General features: G+C 37.2%; 1 protein-coding gene across 4 annotated transcripts in view; it reads right to left on the bottom strand.

The window, feature by feature from the left end:
- The window catches only part of erbin (erbb2 interacting protein), a 62,699-nt gene that overhangs the window by 11,817 nt on the left and 30,423 nt on the right, over positions 1-20,459 (bottom strand). For all 4 annotated transcript variants that reach the window (XM_028024896.1, XM_028024895.1, XM_028024893.1 and 1 more), the window contains 13 exons: positions 20,198-20,315; positions 17,404-17,482; positions 17,158-17,247; positions 14,880-14,936; positions 11,659-11,722; positions 11,408-11,482; positions 10,713-10,857; positions 8,808-8,880; positions 6,819-6,948; positions 6,608-6,723; positions 6,364-6,433; positions 2,907-3,000; positions 1,516-1,637 (listed from right to left, as the gene is read on the bottom strand). In XM_028024896.1, coding sequence (XP_027880697.1) covers positions 1,516-1,637; positions 2,907-3,000; positions 6,364-6,433; positions 6,608-6,723; positions 6,819-6,948; positions 8,808-8,880; positions 10,713-10,857; positions 11,408-11,482; positions 11,659-11,722; positions 14,880-14,936; positions 17,158-17,247; positions 17,404-17,482; positions 20,198-20,315 — 1,233 coding nt within the window. The remainder of the gene's footprint in view (positions 1-1,515; positions 1,638-2,906; positions 3,001-6,363; positions 6,434-6,607; positions 6,724-6,818; positions 6,949-8,807; positions 8,881-10,712; positions 10,858-11,407; positions 11,483-11,658; positions 11,723-14,879; positions 14,937-17,157; positions 17,248-17,403; positions 17,483-20,197; positions 20,316-20,459) is intronic.

The following is a 20,459-nucleotide window of genomic DNA, read 5'->3' as shown; positions in this document are numbered from 1 at the left end:
CACAAAATATTACCAAGTATTTTTGGTTTAGATTCTAGTGCAAATACCTTAGTGCCTTTACAATAAAACAAAATTAACTTACAAGTCATTTTTCAGAAAGAAATATAAGTTTGTTTTAAGTCAATAATTTCTTAATAATGACAAAAAAGTACACAAAGTATGAGTGAAATAATTTGACAGTGGAACAAGATATTTTTCCTATACTTTATGTTAAAATGTCTTGTTCCACAGGCAGATTATTACACTTATAACTAGTATTTTTTCCATCAATATTAAGGGATTACTGACTTAAAACAAGCTCTGATACTTTGCTGAAAATTTATCTGTAAGTTAGTTTTGTCTTATTTTAAAGTATACTAGGATGTTTGCACTACAAACCAAAAATACTTCAGATTTTTGTTTTTGCAGTGACCCAAGAGTTTTGTCAGAAAGCTTTGTTACTGCTAGTCAAAATTTTGGGGAATATTTGGTGAATGAGTCCAGTCTTGATCCTGGAAGTCCAACAGATGACAGTATATTAACAAAGGTTGCTATATTTGTTTGGGAACTTTAACTGCAGCACAGAGTACAACTTCTGAGAAACCAAATCCCTTCTGCTTCTCCTTTATTCAATTCTGTGGCCTGCTCAGCTCTTTCGTTATTTGCATGTGCAGCAAATTTTTATGAAAACAGTGAAACAAAGATTATCATGCTGGGGTCCTCGTGTGTTGAGGAAGTCTCAACCTATGTGATTAAAACTACTACTACCCCAGCCAAGGCTGACGTTTGATATGAAACAGAGGAGCTAAAACCTTTCAGCTCCTCTGAAAGGTTTTTAGCTCCTAGTTCCTGCTTTAGTAATAAAGACGGTCAGAAAAAGAACCCTGCAAAAACCCAGAGGCCTCAGGAGGGAGGGAAGTTCCAGTATTCAAAACGCAGCTTTTTTTTTTTTTTTTTTTTGTATCTTTCCGGATTTAAATTTTCTATAAACTTTACAGTTATAAATCTTTACAAGAGACCACAAAAAATATTTTAAGTATAAGAAATTAATTACGAGCGATATCTGAAAAATCTAAAAGATATATCACATTTAGATCCAAAGGAGAGCTCAGTTGAAGGGGCAGCATTGTGTATTTTCCAGGCACATAGTGACATTTTACAACACAATCAAGTCACTCTGTTACCTTCTGTTATAAAAATGCTCATATCAAAGTGTCTTTGTAGGTGGTGCTCTGTCCACCTAGACATTTTGCACAGCTGAATGGTTGCCACGGGAGATTAAAGGATTTCTCAAACATCAAGGTAACAGTCCAGGTATGTTTTTGATAAGGGAATGACATTGTAACATGATGGAAAGCTATAAAAAAGTCAATTTTACATAATACTGCCACCTTTTTAAAGAAATGTAAGTTATTAAACAAGACTAATTCTTCATCTCTTTTTGCAAAAGAAGCAAAATTTTAATAATAGTTCTCCTAAATGACCCCCCAAACTAATTACAAATCATGCAAACGTAAACAAACGTGCTTCACTAACCCTTGGCGGTGTTTCTCTCTCATCCTTGTCCTCGTCGCACTCGAAGGCCACCTGAGCTCGCTGCTTGCGCTGCTCCTCCCAGAGAGCCGGATTGAAGTTTTCAGAGTCGCTGCTAGGGATAACTAAAGCATAACAGAAGCCATGGGGCTGATTAGTTGTGTGTATATATATATATATATCTATATAGATGTATATAGATATATCTCTCTATATATACTGTGTATATATATATATATATATAGAGAGATGTATATATAGATATATATTAATAAATAAGTCAAACTTGGTAGTTCAAGCTTGATTTTCACCACCAGATGGCACTGTGACAGCATTTGATAAGTCAAAGCAAGGCAGAATGGAGGTGGTAATAGCTGAAGATTTCACATAAATACAGTACCTGAACAAAACAGGGCTATTTTAGTTTATGAAACAATACATTCAGCTGTAGCCACCGTTATGCATTAACATATAAATGCAACAGTAGGAAAACAAGGCCGCAACTATGTAAACAAGTGGTTAAAACAGTGACTCTGCTTTCCTGAGACTCTGCAAACTCATCTTAAAGCAGCAAGCAGCTTTTTACTGCAGCTGCCTATGATTAGGAATAGATTTTGCACCTGCGTATCGGTCATAATGTGACCTCAGAGCATGCAGGCAGACAGTTCACAGTTGCATTAAACACTTTGGAAAGAAAAAAAAACAGCCTGTGTGGTTTTCCTGTGTCAAAATAATGTTCGGCCTCAATTTAGCAACGAGCCTACCCTTTCATGTGTAGAAAAGTCACTGAGGTGATCTAATCTGGTTTCTCTCAGTTGAGAGAAAACTTTATTGAGAACTGTAGTTAACCCATGAGAAGGTTCAGTGAGTAATATGAGTCATTTTTGTGTGTATTTCCCCCTGCCCCCCTTATCAAAAGAAGTTGTAAAACTGTACTATTGCCCTGAAGTGGTCACCAATTCCAGCAGTTCGGGAAAAAAAACAAAAAACAAAACAAAACAAACAGCTGCTATGGGGGAAAATGAGAACAAGAGCGGAGAAGAAAGTTTTTGACTTCTGACCATTTCGGGAGCGTAAGCGTGTAGATCCTGAACCTCTAATTACTCAAAAGCTGAGATGCAACAGGGTCAGCTGCATGCTATCTGGCAGCAAGAGAAACCAAAAGCAAAGCAACAGATGGAAGCCTGACAGCCACTCGGGTTTCTTCTGCCGCCTCGGGTAACAAACGTTCATCAAACATGCACCCGGGGATCCTTGTAGGTCACCCATAGGTTTGTGAAAACAAACATGATCACTTTAGTCGGGCAGTGCAATGGCTAACCAAATTTAATCTAAGCGAAAAGACATTTTTTACGACACTGCGTTAGGTTTTACGAGTCTTGTGGAGCACTCACAGTCCTCTGCATGCTGGGGGAACATGTAATTGGTCAGCACGGTTTTATGGGTCTCCGGATCCTCTTCTTTCTGGAGGGGGATCAGGGGCTTTGACTGTGGGAGACAGAAAGAAAGAAGGTCATCTATCTAGAGTCAGCAGCTGTTTGTCAAAGGCTCAATGAAAAAAAAGGGGGGGGAAAGGGCCGCTGTGGGGATTCCTCACTTTGGCAGCATGAAAAAGATGGACGACGTGATGCCAAAGCAGATACGTTGTCAGAAGTTGCAGCCACAACGGAGAATTAGCAACACTAAATTAAATGTTATTTTACTTTCTTCCAGGTGTAAAGCATCAACTTTGTTTCACATCTTTTTAAACCAAAAGAATCAAAGATCGTGCGAGTACTGATGCACAGATTGCAGTTTTCTGGCCGATCACCAATATTTTTTAAAAAATTCAAATTTTGGCCTGACACCATTTTTATTTTGTCTGAAAAGTTGATAAATACAGCAAATAAGTCACCAAGTAATAACTAAGATTAAAAGTTTTCAATTTAGAAAAATTATTTTAGGACAGTTACAATTTTTTTCACCTTTCCCACTCTGGCAACAGCTTGTGTTTGTAGACGCATGTTAGCAACAAGGCAGCTTTCAAAGGTGACAAACTGTTGGCTTAATTGTTTTAAAAAAGTTCACCGTTTCCAGTGATATTGGTTCTTTTGTTCCATACTGACTTCTTCAATATATCAAATTTCAAAAGTTTTAAGTAGAAATGCCCTAAGAAATAGGCTGTTAGCTTAGTTTATTACTTTATTTAAAACAATGACATTAATATAAGATGCTTTGCACCAGATTTAGCTGGAGCTAGTTTCCATCATGAGCAGGTACATTAACAAAACTCACCTGCTCAATTTTATAAAATATACACTGAAAGTCCCTATGTACCCTATATACAATTACTACATAAAGTCATAAAAACAAAACATAAACGGTACTGAATGCCAAACTTTTGCTTTGTCACCACTAATGACAAAGTTACAGTTTCTATTTTTTAAAGCGGACACTCAGTTCAGTGCGGAGTATTGACAACACAGACTAATTTCGACTTGATCTGCTCTACACGTAAACGGTCAGAAACTTAAAATCCCATCTGAAGGCGCTGCACTGAACCACAACGCTCTTCAGTGTGAATGTTTTTACTGAAGGAAGAAAAGTCAGACTTTAGCTATTTTAAGTACGAGTGATGCATTTAAAGGTGAATTCAGAAGAAACTTTTTAAAAGGAAATTAATTTCTATTGAATCACGTCAGCCATTCCTGGAGCAGCAACAACAAAAACCTTCTGTTTGTTTTTGAACTTCTTCGCAAGTGCAAACTTTTGCAGTTTTACCTGATCTGTAACAGATTTTTCAGTATGGAAAAAGAGTCGTCTTCCATATATTTAAATGTGGGAAAGCTGGTTGCTAATATAAAACGCTAAAGGTGGTTGGAAGAGTAAAATCCAGCTTTAAAGTGACTGGGAACAATTTGCCACAAGGAGGCTAGAAAAATGTATTTTGAATGCATCAACAAATCAAAGCTTTACAAAAGAAAATTACACCGGATATTAGAAATCAGCCTCAAATGTCTTTGCTTTCATTCATTTTTTCCTGTTTTTCCTTCAGTTTCCAATTTAAAAAGCTTAAAGTTTTTTTCTGTTCCAAAAATAAATAACATTTACAGTAAAACTATTAAACAGTATCCAAATACAAATTACAGCCTTGGCCAAAACCTGATCTATGTTCTCAGTACCTTAGCCTATTGTGGCCCATTAAACAGTTCTCGACTGCAGTGAAGCAGCAAATTAAAATATATGATTCTCAAAGACTTTCGCTGCCACTCCGTAAACATGTTAGGCTTAAATTACCATGGCTACTGTACTCTGAACTAGTCTGCCTCCTCTTTGAAGCTGGTGAGTTTGAGTTTCCTCACCTCTGATGTGTTTTGACAAGGACATTTCCCAGGAACCTCTGGATGTCTTTCCCTGTCAAAAAGTTTTCCGATGCCGCATTAAGACACCTCACTGTCGGATCGTTGCTAGCTTTCTGCATCTGCTCATATGTATCCATGTGATGATTTTATCCTTTCATCTTAGATTTAAGCTTTAGGTGCAATTTTTGTCTACATATAAGTATCTTCATGTCATTCTAGCAGCTGATTCTGTACAAAAATATTTGCTGTGGCATTTTTTAAAATGCCTGCAAGCTCCTGGGGATGATGATTTGTCAAGGTAGTTTAACAGAGTCTTAGAATAGTCCACCCCGGAGATGAATTGGCATGAATAATTTATTCAAGGATCTTGTGGGAGGTAGACTGTAATGTGTAAATATTTATGCACCAGACAAACCCAACACCTATTCAGCTGTGTAATACAGAGTCCTCTCTAATATCGCTATGCCTCCGCAGACAAAAGGTAAAGTTTTTGCTCTTAAACTCTGTTTTATATGAGTAAATGAAGCTTTCGCAAATGTGATGGCTTCCAAGCGACAGCATAATGTGTAGAGGTGCATTTTATCAAGTCTGCTATCCTTATTTTATTTGCCTCTAGCTGACTGTTGCTGCCTTATCTCACAAACCGCTTCAGTGTCATTCAGATAAACATGGCAAATACCAGGGTTTCTGTGGAGATTCCCCCCGTTTCTCCCCCCTGCTTCCCTTAAACATCTAGGATAAGGATCTCATTTTCTAACATCCATTAGCATCCTGCTACAGTCCTAAGACAGGGTTTTGGGTGTCACTTGTGGCTGACCTGCATGTCTAGATCCAATAACCAGGAAGTGGTTTAATGCATTTGGGCCTCCTGGTTTTACCTTCTGGGTTCACTGTGGATTTCTTTCACTTCAAGTTACATGGACCATCTGATGGTTCGGATTTCATTAGGGCTGCCACTAACAATTATTTTAGTTCTAGCGATTAATCGATTAATTGGATAAAAAAAACTTGCCACAATCTGCAGACTATGCATTTAACCACTTCAGCTATACAATACTAGAAATGCATAAAAAATACAAATAACTACAAATATTGCTGTTTTTTTAAATAACATTTTATTGCATAACATTTCTTTATGAATGCTTGATAATGTTTTAGCAAAGTATGCATTCGATGCTAAAAAAAAATAAAATCCTAATGTGTGAAAATCTCTGCTGTTTCTGCTTGACTTATTAATGCAATGTAGGGTTAATCTGTAGTTAATATCTGGATTAATAATTGGCTAGCAAAAAGCACTTAATAGGATCACTTTTTTTCTTTACAGAATTTGAACAAGGTTAAGCTAAAACTAAGTCACATGAGCAATTATGCTCCAAGTCTGTCGTTTTTCAGTAATTGGTCGTTTTTTGAGTTTGCATACTCCTATTAACAATTAATCGATTACTAAATTAGTTGATGATTATTTCAATAAACAATTCATCACAATTAATCATAAGGCAAAAAGGCTCACCTGGTTCTCAGACAGCCACATTGCAGTCATCTCATTGAGTTTAGTGAAACTGTAAGGAAGATTCTTTAACCTGTAGCAGAAAAAATCCCAACAAAAAACAAAATCATGAAGCGATATTAAAGCAGGTTTTATTTCAGATAAAATAACTGCATTTTCCAAAAGGATATGACTGCGTTTATCATCAGAAGCCAAGAACAGAAGCGAAACCAATTCCTGTAAGTCGACAAACGAGGTCAAGACTCACTTGTTGTTGCTCAGATTGATGACTTTGAGCTTCTGCATGTCGCCCATCTCCTCGGGCAAAGACTCCAGCTTGTTGGAATGCAGAAACAGCACCGTCGCGCTCTTCCAGCTGCCCAGCTGCGAGGGGAGCAAACGGGGAACTCGTGAGCGATGAGCCGGCGCAGCCATCTGAGTGGACTGACGGTGATTTACGAACCGATGAACATGCTCACCTCAGGGGGAAGCTGGGAGAGGAAGTTGTGATCAGCGGCAAAAGTGCGAATGCTGACACACTGGCCGATGGACGCGGGCAAGGCTTCGATCTCGTTGAAACTGCAGTCCAGCTCGTCGATGGATGTCAGTCTGTTGGTGCGATTCGGGAGGATTTTAACCAAAGTGTGTTTCCATTGATGCAGACATTAATTTGAGTGCCTTGCAAAAGTCGCCTTTTTCACATTTTATTGATATGCTACAACCACAAGATAAATCTAATGTACTCGGGGTTGTATGTGAACACAAAGTTGTGAAAATTGTAAATGTAAAACTTAAGAGTGCACCGATTGCAGTTTTCAGGCCGATCGCCTATTATGGATCTTTAAAAAGCCTGATTAGCTTATTCTGATTTTGGCCCATAATGTTGTTTTTTTTTGTCTGAAATGTTGCTAAATATAGCAAAGAAAGTCAATGAGTTGGCAACAGCAGAGTGAGTTTTGTTAAGTGAAAACATGTAGACACGACCTGGTGGGCCAGTCTGTCAGTCAACTTTTTCCCACAGCAGAGCAAAAGATGACTGTGGTTGACTTTTAGACCTTTGCTGAGGTAGATGAGGTCAATGGATAAGACCGGCTTCACATGTAAGTATCGGCCGATTGACGATATCCCAAAACTAAGGAAATTGGGGTCGACATGTCGGTACACCCCTTGTAAAAATCTGAAAACTGGTATAAAACAATAAGTCAAGAAAAGCTGCTGAGGTGTCATGCACTTTATAAGTTGGGTCTTTATGGAATAGAGGCAAAGAGAAAGCAATTGATGTTTTTCAGACAAAAAAAATAAATAAAAGAATAAAAATCATGCAAAATCGGAACAGGCAGGTCAGGCTTATTCAAGACCGGTGATCGGCAAAAAAACTGCAATCGGTTCATCCTTAAATCTGTATCAAAACATTTGGAAAAAATGAATCTCTAGATGCATAAAGCTGACGCACTCCAAAAACAAGCAGCTGTATTTAAGGCAAGTTTTGGTATTTTTAAACATGGTATTGACTCATATATATTCTATAAATAACATTTACTAATGTTTGAGAAGAGTTTTTGTTATATATTAGTATTTGTTATATTGTCATGATATGATGAACAAATGTTCAATAAATTACTAAATCACTCTAAAAAAAAAACAAAAAACAATTAGTAATGGAAGAAATCTGTTTTGACACTAGAGCTTCATTTGAACATAAAGGACCTGGTTAACACAACTCTGACCAAAATCACAGAGCAAAGGGAGTTTATCAAACAAAATATAAAAATCTAAACAAAAACAATAAAAAAAATAAAAAACAGAAAAAGAGCTTGCAGAGACTAAAATCCTTCCAGGGGATTAAGCTAAATCATGGGCTTTGTCACATAATCTGTGTCAAAGCACACAAGGAAATGCATTCTGACATATGGGATAATTGACAGTGTTTGGAAACAATAAAAAGGGGAAAAAATTTATTTTGCAGCTGCAAATGTATTTGTCGGTTAAGGTAGATTTAGGTATTTGATGGAAGTGGGATTGAAATGGTGTTTAATAGATTTTTATCTTTGTACTCTATCTTTGCAGTAGATCGAGAGTCACTATATCCGCCAATATTCAGCAGCAATTACATGTATCTGTCTGCTGAGCACGAGATCAACTTCTGAAAAGTTAAAAGTGTTTTAGTCGATTCGAAATTAATCTGAGGATTCACCATGAGCTCCTTCTCAGAACAGTCTTGCAACAAAACCACAATACTCAATTAATGTGATTTAGTCCACAAAGTACAAACCATTACAGGAGGAATTTAATATATTAAACAATTCAAAAGAAGCACAATCATAATGTTCTGTGGGAATATCTGATTTAACCCCCGGAGTTTATCTGATCAGTGACCGGATGATGGAAATAGAACAATAATCCACTGATCTCGCTGGTTTTATTCTGGCGATTATTTCAAAGCTACTGCCGCAACACTCAACACTCACCCTCCGATGGAGTCCGGCAAATACATCAGCTGGTTTTCGTCCACCTTCAGCGTCGTCAGTTTCTTGAAAGAGCCTTAAGACAGGAAAAGAGAGAGATTGAATCAGGAAGAGGAAGACAACAATCCAGGATAGTTATTGATTATCACTTGCTGTTAAACCACAAAGAGGAGGCTCCATTAGAGCAGTTAATTAGATTCGCTAATACCGACATCAATACTGTATTAAGCTTAGAAGTACTCAGCTCTGACACCGACAGCAGTAGGAAGCGACTCAGACAATCAATGTAACAGATTTGACAAAATTTTGACTTTTTTTTCTGATATATTTCTTTCAAATCTTTAACTTGGAGATGTGCCTGCTGCTCTATATTTTGAACTGTAACATAAATCATCCATCCTTCCATAAGTAAGCCAGCTCTGACACTGTCCCACTTAACAGGAACCTTCCTCTGTTCTTTTTCAAGTTTGCCCCCTCCACTGTTATCTTAAATATCACTGAATTCTTGCAAGTTGTTAACTTGAAATATCACATCCAGCATAACAGTGGCCAGTAAATTGGTATATAGCGTCTTTCTAGTTATGTCAAAGATCAGTGGCACTTTATATTAGAGCCACATCACTCAATCGCACTCATATAGATTGGTAGGCGACTTATTGTTTAGTGCCTTGCCCTTGTGCACATCAACAGATGGCAGAACAGGAAGCTAGGACTGAACCAGCAACTTTCCAACTTTGACTTTTAAAAAATAAAAAAAATACACCTCATCTTCCTAATATAACACCAAACCAAATCAACAAATTGGTAAATTCCATTTGTTATCATTACCTACTTTTATTTTTTGATGCAATATTTGTGTAAACACACAATTATGTGCTTCTATCCATCTATCCAAAGCTGTGTGATGCACTTTTTTAATTTTAAGTAGCAAACACTGGAAGAAAGTCAATATGTTGCTTTAAAAATCATGATTATGATTGACTATAATCTTTGTATGAAAACTGCAAATATTCACCCAGCCAAAGAAATACAGGATAAATACTTTCGTGTATTTTTTTCATCTTAACTTCCAACAATTTTTAGGATTTTCCTGCAAGGTTCCTGTATCATCCTACAGATCAGAGTAAAGACCTAATTTAATTTGTCCTACCAGAACAATATGAAGCCAGCATTTACTACAACACTGTGGCGAAGGGCTGTTTCACAGTTTTTTTTGCCATTTGGATACAATTAGATCCGCTCGTTTTTAAAAATCTAAAAATACTTGAGATCTGTCAGGTTAAATCCAGAATCTATGAGACTTTCACAAAGTCTATGAGACTTTTCCATTTTTATTTGGAAAAAATGGGAGTTTCGAAGATTTGTTCAATTGGCACATCAACAGTAGATTAAGACACTTTCAGCCAAAAACCATCAACTAGGAGGGATAGGAGAAAATAAAGAAATGCACATTTATGTGGGGGTACTCTGTCAATAATAAAACAAAAATCTAATAAATCAATGAAGGTTTTATATTTTCCAGAAATTCAGATTCTTTAAGATTTTGGTAAATTAATAAATTCTGGAAATTTAACCCTTTTCCATACTTATCTAGATTGAAAAAAACACAATCCTTTTTTTTTTAAGGTTTTCAGTAGCAACCCTGCTGATATGGTGACTTTTGTGATAAATTAGTTTTTACGTGGGTTAACAAGTACAGCTATATTTGGAATAAAAATAAATATCTTATGGATACAATTGAAAAGAAAGAAAGTGTGTTGAGAAAGTTGGTGGTATTTAGAGTAAATGCACTTTAGCCACACAGGAAATCTTAGAAAACACCCCAGATAGGAATTCAGCCACCAAAAGCTTTATACGTTTTGTAACAGACTTTTATCAAACAAGGTGCAAGCGAACTGTAATCCTCACCAATGGAGCCGGGCAGCTGTGTGAGGGTATTGTTTGAGAGCAGGAGGTCCTGCAGGTTCTCACAGCCGGAGAGTTTTTCATCCACCATTTCCAAGTTGTTCTTCGACACATCCAGATAAACCAGCTGTTTCAGCATCCCCAGCATCTGGATGTGGAAAAAGATAAATAAATTAATCAATAAATCATAGATAGAAGGGGGTGTTAAGAAAAACATAATCTTAGCTGTGAAATACATTCACTAGTCTGAAGTTTCATATTTTAAAAGCAAAAAAAAAAAACCCCACACAGTTCACATGTATTGAAAGATTTGCAGCCAACCCTTTCGTTTTATATGCTTGACGGACTTCATTGCTAATAAAAGGCCAGTCTGTGATTACAGCTGATGCTGCTGAAATGCTGCCAGCAGAACTAATGCTCTGACCCACTTTACAGCAAAGCAGGGCCATTTGGATGAAAAATAAGGATCTCATAAAATGAATTCTGAATATCCATACATTGGGATGAATCATTAACGTCTAAAAAAAAAAAGAAAAAACAAAGGAAACGCTGCAGATTTTCAGGGCACGTTTTTAGACACACTCAAGCAGAAAAGAAAAGCTCTACTTAAAGAAGGAAAAACATAAATTTGACAGACAGTTTCGGTGAAATCTGCTGAAAACACAACTCAAATTTGTTTTTGTTTTTTGTTTTTTTACCCCAGGAAGAAAAGTCAGTTTGTTCCCATCCATCCACAGCTCCTTGAGTCCATTCAGATTCTCCAACACCTCAGGCTACAGATCAGAAAACACTTTTAAAAGTTTTGTTGGAAAAGATACACAACATTTTACAGCTCTACTATAAAATATTAGCAAAAAAAAGAAAGCAAGCTAATTAAGAGAGCGGGGAGATGCTGTCACCTCCGGAGAGGTGGAGTGCTTTGGGCAGCGACAGACTGACAGCTACTTACCACTTCAGTGAACTCATTACTCCCCAGGTCCAACCTCTCCAGCTGTGTGAGCTTCTGCATGCTCCTATTGACACACGAGATGATGCACATTCAAAAACCGAGCCACAGAAATGTCTAAAATGCCATACGGGATTTATGCGACACGCGCAATAATGACTGCAAATCCATGTGCTGGTCCTAAATCAAAAAGCAAAAGCTGTGACTGCAAGCGATGTGGAACATATGCTAGGAAAAGCAAGCCAAGGAAGAAGAAAAATAACAGAAAAAGTAAATTTTTTTTTCTTTTTACATTTTTGGATATTCTCCAGCCACCGACTAATGAACGATATGTGGAAATATATTTAGCTTTTGGAGCTTAGTTTGTGACAGAATTGCATTTTAAATGAAGGAAAATGTGACGTATGCTCGCCCTGAGACAGGCTCCACAATCTGCTTCATACATTCAGGTCACCGGCTCCCATTAGCAGCTACACTGTAAACAGGTAGATAAAAACCAGGACTATTCACATGCTTCTTGTTTTGATATTATTTGACCGACTGTTAACTGCAAAAAACAAAATGAAAAGGTTTGTATTCTTTCTAAAATAAAAGGGAAAAAACGTCTTGAGTCTTTAAACTTGATGACATATCCAAATACACATCACAGAAGGCAATTTAAAGAAAAAATAGAGCAATCTGAACAATGGTGAACCACATCACTTAGTGCAGGAATCTTCACTGATTTGTTTTACTTTTTTTTGTATGATCAATGTTTTTCGTTATAATAAGCTGAAATCAGGGGTTTGAAATCATTAAGTTTTGAAGTCAAAGTTCTGATTAAAGGACGGAAAATTAACAAAAACATCAGGAAAAGTTGCAATACCAAGTGGAAAGTTGGAGATGTCTCACCAACCCAGATCTCTAGTATAAATTTAATATGGTCGACTTGTATTTAAAATGTCACGAAATGCATCTCATTAAATCTTTCACACACTGTATTATAGAATATCTTAACAAACATAGTAATTGCAATGTTTATAACACCAAACGTAGAGAAATGCAATATTGTCACTTAGCATTCAGTAGCTGTGTTTCCATTGACCATATAATTGAGCAAGTTGACATTTCAAAAGTAAATTTGCTCAACGAAAACACAGCAATTTTGAAAAAAGAAACAAACTGTTTTTCGATAAAAAACGTTTTGGCATTAGGATGATCAGTTTTTTGGCTGTATTGAATTTTTTTTATATCGCCAAATGGCAATGGAAACACTTTCTTGACAATTACTAACGCAGTTTTGAGCACATTTGTGATGGAAATGCAGCTAGAGATAAATTCCACTGTTTTTAAACTTGAAGCTGAAACATGACGACTGGTCGACTGTGTCCATTTGCCATTTTGTGCATTTTAATGTGGGTTAGTTTAGGGGTGCATCGATAGATCAGTTGACCAGTAAAACAGCCTCAATTTCCTTAATTTTGGGATACTCGCATAACAAACCAATCTTATCCACCGATCTTATCTACCTCTGAAAAGGTCTGAAAATCAAGCACTGTCAAATTAGGCAACCACAAAGTCACTATATTTAGCAATTTCTTAGACAAAAAAAAAAGAAAAGAAAGAAAATCAAATCAGGTTTTTTAAAGATTGGTGACTGGCCAAAAAATTGCAATTGCTGCACCTCTGGTTGTTTTGCATCCAACATGTTTGAACATTTACGTAACAAAAATGGATGCCTGTCGTTCTCTGAGTGAATTAATATCCAACTTCAAGTTAGTTTAGCTCAGTTTAACTCAAAATTTGGTTTGGTGATGTTGTATTTATTAACTTCAATGATCTAGACAAGGATCTGAAGCAAACTAAGTGGAAATGGGGCGCTATGTAAAGTTTTCTGGAAAATGGAAGTGCTCAGTAGATTTTTGCTTTTGTTTATGATCATTCAGCTTCATAATTTATGAAAATAATTAGAGGAACATATTTCTACATTAAGAACTAAGCCAATAAAAAACAAAATACTGTTTGATAAGGCCTCTAGTCGAGGGAATGAGCAGTGTTACCTTGAACTTGACTCATATTCAGTGCAGGATGGAGCACTTGAGGCCCACCGCTGTGGAATTTCTGTTTTCCTTTCATGCGCTTCCCATAAAGCAATGCTATCAGACTCACTGCACCAATTATAAATATAATTTAAAACCTCTAAGCAATGAGGTTCAGCGTAAAATCGTTACTCATGACAAAGAAAGCAAGTATTTGCCAGCTTTCCCATATTACTACATCGAAGCTGGCAAGAACCCGAGCTGCCTTTGCAGGTTGAAATGGGGGTAAGAACAAACTGTGCTAGCTCAACTAGAAAGTGGGGTCACTGGTGGAAATAAATCTCGACCACCTCGCGACCCAATTGTGTGATGAGCCCTCTTTAAACGTTCAGTTCATTGATGTAACGAACGAGGGGAAAAGATACCGAACTTTTCGTATGGAAACCCTGAGAAAGACTTTATGTGCGCGCAAGTGTGTTTACATCTGCGACGTGCTTGCGTGTTGCTCTGGCAACCTTCCCGATCATTAGTCCTTTGGTTTTGTCGGGCCTCCAGCTCATAACAGGTCTGTCCTGTGTCACATAAACACAGCGAAGAAAAAGGAAGAAAAAAAAAGACGATCCGCTGACGAGTCGCACCGCGAGCACCGGCCCGGCCTGTCAGTCACTGACAACAGTCAGCATGAGAACAAAAGGAAACTCTGAAAGAGGAAGGAAGAACTTAAAGGAGAGCAGGGAAGTGCGGTTTGGCAGCGGAAATGGGAAGGGCATGAAATGATGCGGTAAGTGAAGCATGATAGAGAGAGAAAGTGAGAAAAGGAAGGAAAAAAGAATCTAACTTTGGTGAAAAGCACTGGGAGCCTTCGCTAATATTTGTGGGACATTCAGTCCCCCCACCACCACCACCACCTACCACCCCCTGTGAAAAGGGTGAAATAATCCTCACCCCTGTGAGTTAGCTGGGGATTATAAAACCTGTCACAGCAAGTGGCCAAATGAGGGGGTGGGGAGGAACCTTTATGTAACACAGTGGAATTCAATACGGGCAGAACGGGAGGAAATTTTAAAAAAAGGAGGTTGGATGAAGTACAAAACAGAGATGTATTAGAGGACCAAGAGGCAGTGATAAAGACCAGCATTATATATGGCAGATGGATAACTTTATAGGAAAATGCTTTGGATATTTGTTGGATGACAAACCACCTACTTTGGCAGCATCTTTAACTGGTTCTCCCTCAACTCCAGTATCTGCAGCTTCGTCAGCCTGCAACCAGAAAGAGAGTCGGAGTCAAATTTTTCTCCAAGTGTGTTACAGCCTCTGAGCTTAGGGTGCAGCTGTCTGCGTCTCATTAAAGTTGAGTTGCGATTGGAAAAAGTTAATAAAAAAACAACACAAAACAATAAAAGTACAACTCAGGATCTGATGCACAGAACTGGTAAGTATCATGTAATTACAAAACACCTCATTCGACCTCGCCATGACGTAAGGATGACGCTTTTACGCAACACCCAGCTTTCACAGTAGATTGCATCATGCAAGTACATTTCTCTAAGTGGTTGTTTTAATCAAAGCAACCATATTATTTCAAATGGTTCTCAACATTTTGGAGTTTTAATAACTTATTTAAAGTTTTGTCAGATGGATTTTAAGTTATCCCTTTTTCTTTCTAAATATTTCAAAAAATAATTCATAGAAAGTCTGTTAGATATACTGGAAGCCTCAGTCACTAATTGATAGAAAATTTTATTTTCTGATCTGTGAATAGACTACACATAACCACTGCCAGTTGGGGAAACACCAACACTCTTTAGTGTGCAAGTGGTTATTGTAGGAAGAACACTCAAATCCATTTAATTTTCCACCTCAAGGTAGGATTTTGTCAAAAAGACCAAAGCAGTGAGGGGTCAACCAGTCACTGTTAGGCGCCTGACTCGCCAAACAAGTTCAAAGTTCAATATATTGTTCCAAAGTCTGGCTAGAAATTCAGTTATTTAATAAAGAAAATAAAATCTTGTAAAACTTAAAAAAAAAAAAAAAAGTTAACCCACTCATATCCACCACAAAAAAAAAAAAAAAAAAAAAAGCCCAACAATTACATGTTTTAAAGTTATAATTTTCATGGCAGAAGTAGGGTTTAGATCAATTCTTTTTTTTTTTTTTTTTTTTTTTTCCTCCGAAGAGCTTTTTGCGGCGCTAGTGGCTCGTATTTTTTTGTACAGTAGGCAGACAGGAAGGAGGGTGAGGAGAGGGGGGAAGACATGCGGTAAAGGTCGTCGGGACCGGGAGTCGAACCCGCGACGTCCGCGTCGAGGACTAAGGCCTCCAAACGTGGGGCGTGCTAACCCCCTGCGCCACCACAGCACGCCCCAGGTTTAGATCAATTCTTAATGAAGCAAATATAGGTCAATCCATTAGTTTGTGGACTGTTCTCGATATCAAGAAATAGTCTATTTTAGAGGATGACTATTCATGAGATAATTTTTAGAAGGAGGGAAGATCAAAAGAGGTCAACATAATAACACAGTGAGAATTTGCTCAGTATGCCAAAAGTCACGCCGACATGTTTTGAAATAGTCATATTCAATAATTAGACAAAACATCCTGATGAGTGTCGTTTATCAGATTAAAAGTGCCTTTTGAAAATAGCCTTTAAACATTATGAAGCCAACATTTATGTATTAAATATGCTTTTTTAAAGGTCTGATGTAATATTCTAATGTCAAATGTCATGTTTTTGTTAGCTGTAGATGGAAAACTGTCATAATTAACAGAAATAAAGTCTCTCCGACATCCATTTGTGTGTAATTCATCTATATAATGCGTTTCCTAAAATAAACAGGCTTTTCAATAATATCCCAATTTATTCAATGTGTCTGTACAATACCAGCTGGTGACATTGGTTACCAGGGGAACTGGGCCATATTCCAGGAGACAGCCAGGTTTAGTTGTTAAAAGATTACAGAAAATGTAAATAAAAACAACAATCTGCCTCCGAAAAGAAAAATCCGTTATTGATGCTGCTGTAATTATTTACACAGTAAAAGTAAAATCTTCCTTTATATTTACCCAGTTTTTTTAATATTAACCCAAGTCTAATCCTCCTTTGTGCATATGCAATTTATAGTCAAAAATATTCATGCAAATTGTGCTAATTGTTAAAGTTGCTCTTGAAAAATAATCAATTAAGAATTTGACTTGACTAAATGTAGTGTTTCAATTGTTGATCCCATGTTGCAGTTTTATGATGTAAAAGCACTTTGAAATGCTGAAATGTGCTATACCAATAAAATTTGACTGATAATTTTAGGAAATTTGCAGAAACTTTTATTTAAAATGTTGGTTAAAAAAAAAAAAAAAGAATCATTTTTTACTATACACAGTAGATGGATTTAAAACAAAAGCCAACAGAAACAAAACACTGTTTTAACTTAAGTTTCTTGTGTTTACAAATTGCTCTGCAATATAAACTGGAAAGCAAACCGACCTGCCAAACGAGGCTGGTAAAAACTCAAGGAAGGCATCATTCAGGTAGAGCTGCGTCAGACTCATGAGCTGAGTGAAACCCTCTGGGAGCCTGGCAAAACACAACAGCAGAGAGCATTAAAGCACAAAAAGCCTCTCAAAATGTTCTTCAGAACCACAATACCTGGACGTTTTAATACATGTTTGACATTCCAGTAAAAAGTAAGGCACTTAGAGGTTGCGTTAAATGATGGGAATGTGCACTCACTTGGAAATAGGATTCACACTGGCTTCTACAACAGTAAGGATTTTGCAGTTCTTGATGTTTTCTGGAAACTCTTGGATACCTTGAGGGAAATGATAAAAATAAAAAGAATTTAAAAATCAGTCACTTAAAACTGCAAAAATGTGTTTCCACGCCCCATAAGGGGGGGAAAAAAAGCCATTTCACAGCAATGTTTGCATTGTTAAATTTTACGAGCATTTTATAAACACAGACAATAAAAAAAAAACAAAAAAAACATCTTAAATATTTTTTCTTAACCAAAGAGAGAGAGAGCTGGAACATAAAAGAGCAGAAGAGAGGAGAAAAAAAACCCCCCCACTGAATGTCAGTCTGCAAGTTCTCACCAAAACAATGTTTAAACTACAAGAAAGAGAACGTGATCAAGTCCCTGGGTTTATTTCCTCTACTTTGTTTTGTGTCTACGACACTTAGGCTGAAGTGTTTGTGTTCAAGGAGAAGCTGTTTTTAATGTAAACATGACTCAAGAAGCTCTGGTTCATGATAAAAAAGAAAAGGAAAAAGAAAAACGGGCGGTAAGATCCAAAACCACGTTTGTTCTCAGCTGCTTCAGCACTCATTTTATTTAAGTTAAATGTTTAAGGACTGACGCAGTTACAGCAAAACTGTTTTTAAAAGGATGACATTAAAGGCTTGAGAATTTGATAAGGTTGTTTATATAAAGGGGCGTCAAACTCGTTTCCATTTTGGGTCACATAAAGGTCATGAATGCTCTTAAAGGGCCGGCTGTGTCAGAATGTATTGATAAAACCCATTAAAATATCAATAAATTGCTATGGCTGCATTGAATAAATACTTCTAAAAAGAAAATAGTGAACATGGTTTCACATTGTTCAGGATTTTTATGATTCCCTATTTATGATTGTTTTTGGGATTTCTTTGCAATCAAAATCACTGATTTTGTGGAGCTAATTTTGAAATATTTACAAGAAACTTTACACCATTTGCCCATAAATATGATTCAAAATGTGACCTTTTGTTACTCCGCGTATCGATCACAGACTATAATTTGACACCGATTAAGACTGCATTAAACTCAGCCATGTCAAAATAAGGCACAAATTTGGTAATAAAAATGAAAATAATTCAGTTTTTACTTTATTTCTTAATAAATAACAACCTTAGAAGTTTGAAAGGCTCTCCTTTTCAGCTGCACTCAACTCTGATACTTAAATAAAATGTGCTGCTGTTCAGGTGGGAGAATCTCTTGACACAACAGCTATTAATCACACTCCACACACCTTTATGGAAGAGTGACAAGAGGAAAGCTACTGCTCAAAGGAAGCCATGTTTGTTATTTGACACAAACCATAATAGGGGACACGGGATTGAAGCTCGTCAGAGGAGGGCAAAAAGGAACTTTCTGGCCAATTTGCCAAACACTAGACTAGAATTTTACCTTCCAGCAGGACAATAATCCTAAACATGGGTGACCCGATGTATGACCTAAATCCAATCGAGATTTTGTGGCAAATCTTGTTTTTGTTTAGAATCACTTTTCATCCAATATGAACTGAGTGATTTGGCAAAGGACGAACAAAAAAGGTCCAGATGTGCAAAGCTAGCGGAGATAAACTTCTAAAACACGAGCACCAACTTAAGAGTGGCTGGCTGGAAAAGCACACACACAATTTTTCTAATCTGTTAAGGCCTAGCATCATTTTTGCTCCCTCACATAATATCAAATTGCATAAAAGTAGGAAGTTTTTACCATGACAAAAAAAGGCAAATATCCAACACTGCCATCTTCACAACTTCACCAACTGTTTCAATGGGTTGCATTATGTGTTCTCCAGCCACACAGAACCATCTTATAGCATGATCAGGTATCTGTGCTACCTTCAGTTGTTATAAAAATGTGGCATGTATCAAATGTGACTTAAGTTAAATTTTGCTTGCTGATTTAACGCCTTGAAATTGGGCCTCTGTTTTAAAACTCCTTCTCTTTCTGAAACTCTGCTTTCAGGAACTCAGCACAACATGGCTCCTGAATTAACCCTTTAATAACTGTTTTGCCAACATTTCACTGAGAGGTAGCTCATGTAATGAGCTCAGCAGATACGCAGTTCCGCCAGGTGTTTGCTAATTGCTGCTGGCTAGTCTGAAGGAGTTGGGTAGGGGAGTCGCGGGTGAAGAGAGTTCTGTGGAAGCTCACAGAAGGAGTTTCGTCCTTGAATGTGGTGTTCGGTCCCCCACAGGACAGCTGAATAGTTGCCATGGGAGATTAATGGATGGATGAGAAAAATCAAAACAACATTCCAGGAATGTTTTTGATGAGAGAACAACATCATAGCATTGCGTAAAGCTCAAAAAAAATTATTTTATATAATACTGCCCCCTTTAAAAAAATAAGCCGAACATTCAGAATTTAAATCTCAGTACAAACCTTTACAACAAAAGAATGACAGTTGTTTTATCCCAGCATCATTGAGAAACGAGACGGCAAGCGTGGACTTGTTCAGCCATCATTGTTTTGAGACATCGTACTGTGACGCCATTTATTGAACAAAACTTGTTGTGCCAGTTTTCCCTCAGAGTGATCCAAAAAAAAGCAGCAATTAGGAGAGAAACTTTTTCAAAGGAAATATAGCTGCCCAATTTAGCAAACCCAGGCTGCTGATGGTCAGTTTTAGCTGATCTGAGACCAGAGCTGTGTGTGGTCTGATTCACCTGTGCTTCAAAGGAAGTTCTGACATCTGCTCAATTTCTAAGAAGAAAGCCTAGGTTGATAGAGAATACAATTATTTTTTTTGCTTACTGTTTTTGCTGACATCAAGCTCCCTGAGGTTAACGAGATTTGCGATCGCTGCGGGCAACACCGTTACGTCATTATCTGGCATGCTCAGCCGGTTGAGAAACTGGCAGTTAAACAGTTGCTGGAGGAGGAGAGAAGAAGAAGAGCAAATTAAGAACATTTCTAACATCACGTTAAAGATGTTTAATTTAAACGTCGAGAGGAAAGATTGATGGCTTAAATGTTCTAACGTTATCACTGCTTCCATCATCTCCCATCCGATTAA

This window comes from Xiphophorus couchianus, chromosome 8, assembly GCF_001444195.1.
Source record: "Xiphophorus couchianus chromosome 8, X_couchianus-1.0, whole genome shotgun sequence".
In the NCBI taxonomy this organism is placed as follows: Eukaryota; Metazoa; Chordata; class Actinopteri; order Cyprinodontiformes; family Poeciliidae; genus Xiphophorus; species Xiphophorus couchianus.
Note: the sequence above shows the minus strand (reverse complement) of the source record. Positions and strands in the feature narration are given on the sequence as shown.